At 42.8% G+C, this 13299-nt stretch overlaps 1 protein-coding gene across 4 annotated transcripts in view; it reads left to right on the top strand.

The window, feature by feature from the left end:
* Positions 1-13299, top strand: part of LOC311426466 (E3 ubiquitin-protein ligase NEDD4-like) — a 144919-nt gene that overhangs the window by 28998 nt on the left and 102622 nt on the right. For 3 of the 4 annotated variants that reach the window (XM_084502845.1, XM_084502847.1, XM_084502846.1), the window contains exon 2: positions 8156-8229. In XM_084502845.1, the coding sequence (XP_084358971.1) occupies positions 8156-8229 (74 nt within the window). Of the gene's footprint in view, positions 1-1285; positions 1381-8155; positions 8230-13299 lie in introns of those variants that run through there. The other variant, XM_084502839.1, reaches the window with a different exon arrangement.

Here is a 13299-nt window from a genome sequence, read left to right as displayed (position 1 = left end):
GGCCTCGACAAGGTATTCAGTAAAGCCTAGTTCGATAACTTTGTAGTGCTCTGGGACATCCAGGGCTTTTTAAGTGTAGCCTGACACAGCCTGCGGTTACACTGCACAACCTTGGCTTTGTGCAAGCTTTCCCCGAGCTGAACGCCCCTTCCTTCCTGCCGGCCCTTCGGGCTCATGGCACAGCAGTGTGGGGAGGTCACTAAAGTGCACCTTGTTCTGGTCTGGAAAAGAGCAGGTCCCCCTAGGCTCGGGGCTTTGTGGTGTGAGGACAAGCAGGCAGGTGCTGCTAAGCAATATAGTCCTGCTTTCTGCGGGACAGGAGCTTGGCTCAGGCTTCACTGCCTGCTGCACGGGCAGCCCTCCCCTCAGCCTGGTGGCTTCCTCTGGAGAACCCCAGTCGCACAGCATTCCTTCCTCTGAAAGCTTCTGTTCAATCCCTCCGATTTCAAGATCTGCCGTAGACAAAATATGTTGATCTGTTTTTAAATGTGTTGCCTCATGCAATGTGTGTTAAGAATTCTGCAGGGAAGAAAAAGCAGGACTGCCTTTTTGGGCAATCGGCTGTAATATGGGTTGGTTTAATCCACCAAGAAATCAAAGTAAAAATCAGCATGGCTCTCCTATGATCTAATTTGTCTTCCACATATTCAGTTGCTGAAAGATTTAGGATTATTCTAACACTGTTAGTTTGGCTAAAGAAAATATTCCTTTTTTTTTTTTTTTTTTTTTTAAAAAAAGTAGGTTGAAAATATTCTGTTTTGTTTTGAAACTGCAAGTCCTAGTTGACTTTTCACAGTAATGCAGAAAACTAAAGAGCAGTTTGTTTGGGTATTTGTATATTTTTGTTATGTCCAGCACAGCAGGGGCTTTGTGTGTGTTTTTTTATTATTATTCAGAATAACAAAAGGGCCAAGAGTTTATAAACAAGTTAAAGATTTGTTGTCTTTTCCATTCTGTTACATTTTGCAACACTTTAAGTGCAATAAAAATAAAGAAGACGTGCTCAGTGGATGGAACTGAATTCACAGTCTGGCGTGCAGGTACATTTCCAGTATTATCTGGTTTCTTTCATTCCACTCAGTGGAAATTTACCTCGCTGACTCCTATCTTGGTTTGAAATCAAAAATGTCTGTATACAGAGGGGGAAAAAAAAAAACAAACAGCATTTCACCTTAAGCTTTCTTCAGGTGAAACACTAGATTGCTGTCCTTTCACCTTGTTGCCTTGGTGACGGCAATTTATTGCCTCCACCGGAGAAACTTCCGTGTACCGATCGCTGCTGCTCAGGGCGCTCGGAGCCAGCCAGGCCTCGCTGTGCTGTGAGGAACGCCGTCCCCCTGCACGCAGAGATACCACACCAAGGAGACGCTGAAGTGCCTGGTGAGTTTGCCTTTCGTTCCCCGCTCCGGCACTGTGTCGGGGTGAGGTCTGAACTGTGCTCCCCAGCTGCTAGGACGGCTGCCTGATTGTGAGGCTTTGGAGTAGATGTGAGGAGGGCTGGGCTGCCCGAGGCTGGGGCTGCTGAGGAAATACCTGCTGCACCTCAGGCATTCGTGGCGTGTTTCTGAAAGAAACTTGTCCGGCTTGAGAGATTTGACTTGTAGTTGATTTTATGTGCCTTTCACTAGGTAATTGGGGAGGAACACATTAAATCTTCAGTGCGTCACTTCTCTGGTCTGCGTGGCATCTGTTCAAATACTGGCTTGCATTGATCCAAACTTTGTCTGCCTTTCACACTTGTCTGTTCATTTAAAGAAAAAAAAAAAAAAGGAAAAGGCCAGGCTTCTAATTTTATACCCATATTGATTATTATTTCAGTGCTGTTCTCTTAATGTGTGTTCTAATCCTGTGGGATTTTCTGTCCTACAGGAAGCTGAACTCTAGTTTTTCTTTCATCGGGCTGGCTTGCTGTGGATTCCTGTCTGTGTGCGTTCAGAACGTATGAATGCATTTTCCAAAATGTGTTCAGGTTGGCTTTCATAGCACAGCCATCTTGCTTTAGTTGGCGTGGACTGAGTTACCTCTGCTTGGTTATTGTCTGCAGGGGTGGGGAAGGAGCGGGCAGGCCAGGGCACCGTTTACCTGCATTCTTCCCTCGGTGCCGCTGACTTCTCTCTGAACTTCCCAGCTCTGGTGTATTTCATTAACCTAACAGCTGGAGGGGTTTTGCTTTTCTTTTTTACATTAACATTGTAATAGGTCTTACAAATGACTTTGCTTTTCAGAGCACCTGGAGGAAGTGCATTTAATGCAAATTTTAAAATATGAATTGTATATGTAAATGTATGTACACAAAATGTCATGATTCTCTAAGCATACCTGTATTCCTGCCTGTTCTGGGACGTGTGCGAGCTGTGCTGGGGTCTGTTTGTAGGTTTTGCTGTGTGGTTGGCTTTGGTTTTTGTCACAGGTGGCTGTTTATTGGCTGACTTGCTCCAATCTAAGTCAGCTTCCCTGAAATGGCAAAGTGAATTACAGCTGAGAACCCAGCCTGTGCAAAGAGTATCCTTCAGCAAAGAATAAAAGTATGTAACCTCTGACATTTTCAGGGAGGCGAGAATACATAAACTTCATGTTAATCATTGGACAAAGCAGAAATAAGCATGAATGTGGTTACCCGTGGAACTCCACATTAATACCTAACCAAGCACTTTATGGTGTCCCTGCTGAAGCAGGTTGTGAGGCTAAGGTTAGAGGGGTGAGGGTGGAAAGAGCATAGGCATAAAGAGCTTTGACAAGTGAGGCTTCAAAAGCATTAGCGTGCTACTGCTTAGCTGCTAACAACCCCAGTCCTGAGGCACGGAATTCTAGGAACAAGAAGGGAAAAATGTATTTTAGTCAATGTACTGTGAACAGCCTCGTACTGAGGTCGTCTGTGTCATAGCTGGAGCCAAGCCAGGAGGAAAGCAGTTCCAGTGGGGATGCCACACTGGGCAGGGGTACAGCAATAGAAACACTCCTTGCTGGGGTGGGCTGAACTCCTCTCCTAAACAGTGAATTTTAAAAAGAAGCTTAGGATATATTCTTCTGAAAATGTATACCACTGAATGCAGTTCAGAGGAAAAGTTGCGAGTGAGGTGTCCGTCTCATCTAGCTGGCTGTTTGTCAGTGGCTAATGCTATTTCCTCCGGACAACGTGGCAATTGTACAGAAGGGGAATACGCTTTAATCTTATCACCAGACAGGCATTTCTTTGATAAATGTTTAGAACTGTGAGTAGCATCAGAAGAGTGCCTCTTAAAATGCCCACTTAGCAAGACTACCAGAAGTGATTTAAAGATGGGTACAGTAGATGAGTTGCTGCTATTAATCACTGTCAGTGTCATAGCTTTTAAATCATCCAAGGACCAGTTCTGTGTGATTACTAAATACAAAATGAAGAGGAAGGAATCCAAGTCAAAAGCTCCCATCCATGGCAATGGAGAAGTGGGGAGAGGAAGGCGGATCTCAGATCTCCCACGTTCCCGTTTGTTTCAGGGCAGATGCCGCTGGAAGCGGTGTGAGCGGGCAGCCAGTGTCAGGGCTGCTTCCTGCTGCCTTGGAGCAGAGCTATGAAAATGCGAAGTAACCTTGGAATGCCAGATCTTAGCTCACTTTGGATAGATTTTTAGGGTGACCCCATGGGGAAATGTGGACCATGTACCATTTCTAGAGTGCTTTTGTGGACTGCTGCCTGTTCCTGGCATGGAATGTCAACTTGAGCAGCAAATGGCTTCTAAATCGCTCAAGACCTCCGGTAAGGACAGGGTTCCTGTTGGGTGGTCTCAGCTTTGCTACTGTCTTCTGTCCTTTACTGTACCCCACCTCCATGGTTCCTGTCTCCTGGTTCTGGGGATGCTGGTGGAACAACGGGGCAAGATCCTAAGTGAGACAGCTGCTGGCTGCTTGGGTGTGTGGGGAGGGATGGAGGGAGCGTCCCAAGGTTTGTCCTTGGGCCTGACCCCTGGGTTTGGTGGTGATTGCCTCCTCTACTGACTCAGAGGGACGTCAGAGTTGCCAGAAGGTGGAAGTTTGTGTTGGGCAAAACTGCTATGAGAATGTGTCAGATGATTGATTATCTATGAAAGTCTTTCAAGATAGTTAACTGCCAATAAAATCTGCTGGATTTGTGTCTGTCAGTGATGCCTACACAGTTTAAGGTCATCTTTCTGCTTATTGGCATATCGCTTCACATGAAGTCCTTTGTAAGGTTGATCGTTCTCAGCAAGTTAAGATTTGTAAGTGGAGTCAGTATGTTTTATTAGGCCCTTTTATTAGAATATATTCATTACACTGATTGCAGTTGTAGCTGGAAAAAGTAGACAAGCTTTTGGGCATAGGTACCTCTTTTCAGATCAACTTTGTTAATCCACTCTGCACGGTCCTGTTTGTGTACCCAACTTGCAAACCAGGGCACCAGCTGTAAGTCCCTCCAAGTGTCCATCAGCCTCGCTGCACACCTACTTTCTCGTGCATAGGATCCCAAGAAGAACCATAGCTCCCCAGTAGGTATATCGCTTCTCCTTACCCCTCCAAATTTGTGTCCTCACCCAGTTCTGTACTTGTATCTGGGGTTTTCCTGCACACTGAACACAGTCAAGCCGGCCTCTGCAGGATACGTCAGGCTGCGTGCTGGTGTTTGTATACATAACTATTTCCAGGTAGCCCTGGACTTTGCTGCACTGGGTTCCTGACTCAGGGTTTGTACTTTCAGAGCCATCAGTCACACTGTGCAGAGCATAAACAGTGAGCCCAAGAGGTCTTGGCATCACTGATAAGTGCTCTTGGTTTGTAGTTACCTAGTTGTGGAGTCAGCGTTAAATGTCTTTGTTTCTAAATATTAATCTGGAGACTGTATTCAGATGACATCTAACTCGCTTAAAACATTCTCTGTGCTTCTGCACAAGGACTTAAAAGGGTAGTCAGCGTTTTCTGGGTTTACTGAGTATGGCTGGGTGCTGTAGGCAGAAGTCTCAAATTTCTGGTCTTGGTGCTTGGTTTGTTGGCGCGCTGCTTGTGGGCTGCACTGCCACAAGGTGTTGACCTAGGTTCAGAAAAACCTCAGCAGGAATGGAGTGAACTGGAGGGAGAGCTGTTTAAGTTGGCACTTTCCACTGAAAGAAATGTATGTGTAAACATGCAGGTAATATCAACAAGCCAAAGTGCTCCTTAGCTAAAGATTAGCCCAGGCTCAAAGCTGAGGAGGGATCACTTCATCTGGGCTTCACATCCCGGACTTTCTGTCTCAGAATTTTTCCATGTGCAGCGATCTTGTCCTGGCTGCTGCGGCATTCATTGTTCCCTGGATTTGCAAGAAACCAAACCAAAACCCCAGTTTTCTTTTTCTTGCCCAGCCTTTCAGAGAAGGGGGAGTGGAAACCTGTCAGGTAGCTGACGGTGTTTCAAGTCTCCCGTTGTGCCTAGCTAAGCAATCCTTTATCTGGCTTGTGATGGACGCTCTCTATTGCTGTGAAAATTTAACTCCTTCCTCTACCTAGATGCAAGGTACTTGCAGATAAATAAAAGGGACACAAGAATCAAACAGAAGAATATGAAAAGCTTACTTTTCCTGCCTTTCAGTCTTACTATTCCCCCCAGCATTGCCACCTGAGGAAGTGGAGATCAGTGGAGACAGAAACTGGAGGTGTCCACCTGGGAAGCTGGGAGATGCTCCTGCTGCTGGTACCCACTGCTACCAGCGGCGAAGGCTGAGCAAGCTCAATGTGGGCACCTCTCCGCTGTGTAATTTGAGGCTTTGGGCAGTCAAGTGACACGGAATAGTCCGTTGTATTTCTGGTGTATGCATCCACATGCACGTGCTGGTGTTGGTACACTGCTTTTGGGAGTATTTTAACAAAAAATGATAGAAGTTCAGTGCATTACAAGAGAATCGTTTAACAGGCGAGCATCTGAACAGCTCCTCGTGTGCTTCAGACCAGCGCATAATTAGCATCATGCTAATGCAGAACAATTTGCTGCCATCCAAAATACACCTTGCTCATTGCATACAATAGCTGTTAGGAGAGTATTGTGCTGACCAAAGGAAAAAACTGAGTGTAGGTAGATGAAGCCTTGTTACCACTTGAGATGTTTTAATTGTGCTTGAAGTATTACGTTTATTTCATGCATATGAAAACTTGAACATATACGTGCAGAAGCACTGTCTTTCCTGCTTGGTAAAACGGAATATTTAGCAGAGGCTGAGAGCATGCATGCGGAGTGGGAGCAGGGTCATACCTTTGTGCACTTCATTTTAAGCATGAAGTGAGACTTAGGATATGTTTTTGAAAATCTGTTTCAGTTGTCTCGAGGATTATCTTTTGTGTCTTGCGGACCTTGAGTTAGAGATTCTCCACTATTTGGCCATCCTCTGGTTCTGTGATTTTATTATTATTATTTAATCATACAGCGTTTGATTCAATTAATACGCTGAGGTGATGTTAGTGCAGCAATAAGATGCCACTCCAGCAGAGTTGATGGTAGACTTCATGGGAGGAAATCTGAGTAGCATTTGTGACATAGTTACTGCTAGAAATCCCTCTTTTGGTCCCTCTTCACTTAATATTACAAATTCTTATCCTTCATTTCTTCAGTAAGTTCAGAATTGTCTGCATTTCTGACAGTTTTTCTATCCTGCTTCCTCTTAAGGAATTTTCTTGATCTTAATTTTCAAGTTCATTGCCTTTTGTCCATTAAAACCACTCCTGAAGATCATAAAATCATGTATGTTCTGTAATGCCTCGAAGATAACTTCGTACAACCCATCAGTGCCACTACTGAAATTATGAAAAAGTGCATTCATTTCGCTATCCACTAACAGAACTCCACTGAATGTTGCTTTTCACATCCCGTTTTGTTTACCTATCTGGTGAGTCTTAGGGCTGTTTTGGGCCCAAAAGAACCTATTTTCCCAATTTGGAAGCTGGACAGTGTAAGTCCTTCCAGAAAAGATACCAGCAAACAAATTTTCAGAAAAGATGTAAAGCCTTGAATTCTTGTTTCAAGGCAACAGAAGGACATGGCAGGGTGAATGTTAGGACGGGACTCTCTGCTGACGGGTTGAACAGGACCAGCCTCGGTGTTTCTTTCATTTTCTCCTGGGGTGTTTCTGACCTTCCTAATAATCTCCAAAATCTCAGGTACGGCTAACGAGTCCATGTCTTTTAGCTATCTAAGGCAAATAGAGTAGGTGTAGCGTGGTCATGCCAGGATAAACCTGTGGGAAAACGGCATTGTTTCCCGAACAAGCTTCAAGGAATGGAGTCTCAGGTTACTGTAACTGAATCTGGTATCTCGCAGCTCTGGAATGCTTATCAGAGGAGAAAAAGGTGGATAGCTGATACGTGTGGCTGCAAAACCTGTTTCCATAGGATCTTTTCCAGATTTAATTCTAGTGGTCTTTGTGTAACAAAAGTAAATGGGCCAAACTGGGTGGAAAAAAGATGCTGTTGATACCAGCGTTCCTCAGGAGCTGAACGTAACAAGGTGATAAACTGAGTGTCAGGTCAATGCCCACCAGGACATCAGCTGTCCTACAATGTATGCATATATAAGCAAGACAATAGACAACATGCATCTTCTGAAACTGCTGCTTGTCTCTAAAAGCTATTTTTTTTTACTGAGGTGATGACACAGGCTTGAACAACTCCATATTAAGAATTTAATTTTAATCTTGTACCTTTTTTAAACCCTAGACATCTTTCAGCTGGGATTATTAGCATTATTGGACAAAACCTTTACAAATACTTTCTCTCATTTCAAATACTTCTTTGTTTTGAAGAGACAGATTTAGAGTCTATGCAGAATGAATTTCTGTGGAGTATGGATTGATTAAGGGTTGAAATGGCATTGCTCAGCAAGTTATCTTCTACCTTTGCTATTAATATTTTATAGCATTATTACTACTATGTTGTTATTAGAATCTACTGTTATTCTGCTTTTATTTAACTCTTAAGAACTGCTGTAGTTGGATGCTCTTCATGTTTGTTATTCTTCGGCAGATAAGATGTGTATCTCCCTCTGAGGAGAGGCCTTTTTTCCAAAATCCTATGTAAGGAAGACTCATATTATCTAAAGGTTGTGAGCGTTCATTCACAGGTTAACCTCTTGTGAACTGGTAATCTTCAAAATCAATTACAGAATAAATATTAAACCTGTTTTTTTTTTTTGTTAACAGGAGGAGTCTCGTATCCTCAGGGTAAAGGTGGTTTCTGGCATTGACCTAGCAAAAAAAGACATCTTTGGAGCCAGGTAAGTGTTCTGCTTTGACTATTTTATGCTTTTAAACAGAGTAAGTGTAGCAGCACAAGGATACTTTATCATTCATTGTTAATAAACATGATGAGAAATCCTATTACTTGCTTACAACCAGTGCAAACTGTGTGATGTCTGCTGGCAAGACAGCTATTAATCGCAGCAGTGACTCTCTGTGCCCTCCTGTGCCCCTGGAGGTCCACCAGCTTAGCTCCTTAGCTCACCAGCTGCCTTTGCTCTCTGTGTGTGAGGAGCAGCTCAGACTCGGGCAGTATGTGGCAATATTTAACATTACTCCCAACTATCTCCCCATACACCCCACGTAACGCAGGAAAGACCAAAAGCCAGCAGTACCCTCTGTCTTGCTTTGTGAGAGCTCTACTTTCCTTACTGTTTTTTAGGACTCTGGTGCCAAGTGTTGAAGTCTGGCTGAACAGACAGACTGTGAATTTTCTTGAACTCTTAGATGTGTTCAGGTGCCACTGCTGCAGTTCTTAAGTATGGTACCTTAAAAGAGAAAGGCAATAAAAACATATTCACCTGTTGAGCCTATGGCACAAGAAGGCTAGTAGTAAGTGCTAATGTAGAAAAGAGTTCAGCATGAACTGTGCTGCCCTGGTGCTTTTCTGTTAGGCTGTGGCAGGCCTGGGTTTTATTTCCAGTTAAGTCTTGAATCATCTTGAGTTTTAAACTGGGGACTTCAGGGACAAGGTAAGTTTTTGGAGTATATAAGGCAGTCTCATAAGATCGTTTCCCTGTTCATCTTTGTATCCAAAGGTGGAGCAAACAGTAGTCTTCGGCCAAAATAACAGCTGTCAAACAAGAAAACTGGCTTTAAAAGGTAGTGTGGAAAGATACAAATACAGACACTGTGTGTTTTCAAGACTTTTATTTTAAAAGAATTGGTCACAGGTTTAAAAATAAGCTTTTTCCAAGTCTAGGCTTGTTGTACAAATAATGATCTAAAGAATCCAATCAGGTAGTAGTAATTGAGAGAGAAGCTGGTTCTGAAGCCAGAAATGATCAGTAAACATTTTTTTTTGAAGGCTAATAGAGGTTTGACATTCTGTCTCCCCCAGCTGTGAGGAAATTCTTTAATGCAAAAGCTCCAACCTATTTACATTTTTTTTAAATTGGTTTGAAATCAATGGTATCCAATTTAGCTCTTATTGAAATTACTCTAATTTCTTAATGTATAAACAAGCCTCCCTGTGGACTTTCCTGTATCTCTTGAGTGATGCTTACAAATTGTTCATTAGCTTGCATATCTAGCTTGAAACTACATGAAAGCAGCAATTAAAAGTTTAATCAACTTTAATTTTTTGTGAAATTTCCAACAAACGTTCCATTGGTAGCTGTGTGCAGAATATGGTAAGACAAAGCTTTATTTCTTCCTCTAAATGTGTTGTTTAGAAGATCACATTGATACGGTGACCACAAGCAACAAGAGAGGCAGCTCATGTAGATGTACTTGGACACGCAGTGCTTGCTAAGCAGAGCCCAGGTAGTCCTGCTGATAGCGTGGCTGGGTCGCACTATCAGAGTACTGCTGCTTGCTCACGGCGTTAGTGTATCTGTTGTGCAATTCCCGCTTGCCACCTATGCCCGCAGTTGGCATTGAGATGCTGCAGTACCAAAGGGAAGGAAAGGAGGAGCAAATTCTAGAGAAGAGATAAGGCTAAGGCACAGAAAAAGCAATTTTTTTATTATCAATACTAACCCTAGAATTGCCGTGTGTACATACTAACATTGCTTTTTCTTTACCTCGTGTAACTTGGCCTATTCATACTATTACAGATTGCTCGTGCTATTATCAGGTGTCATTCAAAAGAACTCCTAACATTTGCTTAGGTATTGATAAATTGAACTAATATCTTTCAAAATGCAAAACCTTAAAACTAAGTGAAATGTGAACCGAGTCCTGTTTATGTGGCCCTTAATATTTAAGTAGATTAGTCTCAAGCCAGTAGCATTTCCATAAAAGTGAGGAGCTAAAAACGTAAGTTGGGAATATGTTTTTAGCTTTGTTCTAAGCAGTTCTCTAGTAAAAGTGAAACTAACGGCGTCACAGCCGTAAGCTTGGTGAAATGCTCGTACTGCTGTGCTGACAAGTGTTCAGGAAGCTTTGTTCTTGGCTAGCGTTTCAGTTTGACTTTTCTGTTTGTTTTACTGGCCTTGCATACCTTGCTGAGATACTAACGTTTCATGCTGCTTGAATCTTAAGTACGGTGTAAGTTTCTCCAGGTAGTATCATTCTAATGTGGCTGACTGGCCCAGTAACAGGTTTGCTGGGAATCACCTGGAGTTGCTGGTTGACTTTTTGTTTGGGGGAGCTGCAGAAGCATACGTAAATGTTTAAACTCGGCAGGAGGATGTAGGAAATTAACAGACATTACAGCCTCACCAAATATTTATTTCCTGTGTACTGTCTGTTCAGGATCCCTGGAAAACAGCAGCGACTGGTGCTAGCTGGGTTTTCTTTGTTGCTGCAGATGCACCCCCCCCATGCGCTCTTGGTCCCTCTCCCATCAGTAATTTTCATGAGTACCAAAAGTCAGCTTGGAAGCAACGTGTGACACTGAAACTCCTGGACACAGCCACTGGCTAGCTGGTATCTTAGGGGAAAGCAAGCCTCGTGAATTCGGAAAGGCAGAGCGTGCTGCTTGCTGTTGCTGAGGCCTCTGTTAGCAGACTTGGCGAAGGATGAAATAACAGAGTGGGATGTGCTTGGGGCTGCTCTTGTTGGGTGCAAAGAGCCTTGGGGACCAGTTGTGCAGCAGGGTGGAGCAGGGAACAGGGAGAGGGTTTGTCACTTTCTCTCCTGGAGGGCCTCCCGGGGCCCTGGGCTGTGCAGAGGCAGCCGGGGAGGTGCGGGAATGAAGTTCAGAGGCAGCTCCGCGTGGATGAGCAGGCTGGGCACTTGAAAGTGAGGAGGTAAATTGACCTTCCTTGGGGAACGCAGAACCCTTACGGGGAGAGGAAAATGCCTTGTGGTTCCTCCAGCTGCAGGTTTGGATGGGGTTGCATTATGCATTCGTCATTGACTTAGCAAAGGGAAAAGTTGTCAGCACCGAAACACACAGCGCCATGGCTGGTCAAGGACTTCAGTGCATGCACGTTGCAGCCTGTGCTGTGCCCCGTGGTGGGAGACGCTGGGTTTCTGTGCTGTTCCTGACCAGCATGTCTGCCTGCAGGCACGTTCTGGGTCATGGACAAACATGGTTTTGTTTTATTGGGCTCTTTTCATACGTGACACCAAGCTTTAAGGACAAATTCCTGGTCCTGGTAAACACTCTTTTAGGGAGAAAGAAGGCCAAGTGCCTGTGCTAAATATTTTGGATAGTTGCAAACTTCAGAATGAGTTTATCCTAAAATCATTTGAAAATGTGTTAAAATTGCAAAGGTGCAGCCCCAGCAGTCAGTTGCCTCCGTGTAGTTGAGTTATGCAGTCGTTTGCACAGAGGCAGAATGATGAGTTACCGCGTAGCTGTGAAAGATGAACCACAAGGCATACGCTGTGCTCTGCCTTTCAGTAGGCTTTCCTTACAGTTTTTAATCAACTTTACCATTAGAAAACGCCAGCTGTAGGCTTGCAGTCTGAAAGCCATTTCTTGCCTGATTAAATCCAAGGGAAGTCTTACCAGTGTAGAGTGCTAGAGGAAAGTGTTTTTCTTCTGAAACTACTCTTGGCTTATGAAATCATTTCGATAGTAAATAATGATACATGAAAGTTCAGAAATTCATAGAACGATGATTATAATGACACAATATATAGTAAATGTCGAATGAAATAGCTGCTGAGTAACCCAAGGTGGTGGTTAAATGAGATGAATTTTATCTAGAGATCTAGTTGATGTAGGCATAAGTGGCTAGTTGGTGTGGATATAACTGGCTTGTTTTATAACCTGTTTGCATTTTGCCCTGCAAAATTATAAGGCTTAGTCTTTGATATATGCCAATGGCTATAGTAATTACAAACTGGAATTTTGTGAATGCTTTGCATGCTTAACTCTGAAAAAAACACTATGCTCTGTGTTGTTCTCTAGTGCATTTGCAAGTATGTATACATATTTACCACCTGTCATGACTGTATTACATAATTTTATATTTATTTCCTCTTAATTCCCTCTCTAAACTTCTTAAATGCTATGTCTTAATGAATTCAGCTAGTATTTGTATTCTTGTATGCAATTAAGTAACACAAATTATAATGTAATTAATCTTAATTACAGAACATGCTTAACAGATTATTTTCTTTTTACTTGCATACTAGAATGATGCCTTGAGTACTATTGTGACTGAGGCTGCTCTGTGCATTTCACTGCACGCAACTGCAGTTACTGCCTAGAGAAATTTATAAAATAAAATGAAATTTCCTCTCCTGAATGCTGCATATGTTCACTATTTTCTGGAATCTAGCACATTCTTGAGTGACTCAGGCTGACTGCTGAGCACAGTCTGCCCGAGTGGACAATATACATCTCATCTGAAGGTACTTCCAGTGTGGGCTTGGGTTTTGATTGTGGGGTTTACCCAGAATTATAGGAGAGGAATACTATTAATTATAGGCAAGGAGGTGGTCTTTTTCTGCTTTTAACATGGATTTATGATTCCTAGAAGGTCTGGAGAGCAGCCCCTCGTGTCACTGTATTGAATAAATAACTTTGTGTTAGGTGGTGGAATAGATCATGGCTATTCATTATCACCAGAGTTTGACCAATCTACTGAATATAATTACTTTTTAGCATTGTTTTTACACCATGTTGAAACAACATGAGATAAATTATTGCATCACTATGTACTATATATCTTAAATTTAGAATTCATCCACTCCAAAATAAACAAAGAAGAAATACAGCAGTATTGAAAGCAGCACTGGGCTGCCTCTTGGGTTATTTGGCACAGTTGTGGCATGCTTTTTATAAATGCAGTTTCTTCATATACACACACAAATGGTTTCATAGGTAATAAAGGTGAATGCATATGTATAAATAAGAAAAAATGTCTTCTGATTATTATTAATAATTATAGAATTCATATGATTCTGTGGTTGTTTGTGTGAAGTAA

Source organism: Aythya ferina (genome assembly GCF_964211825.1).
Source record: "Aythya ferina genome assembly, chromosome: W".
In the NCBI taxonomy this organism is placed as follows: Eukaryota; Metazoa; Chordata; class Aves; order Anseriformes; family Anatidae; genus Aythya; species Aythya ferina.
This window is presented reverse-complemented; position numbering and strand designations above follow the sequence as displayed.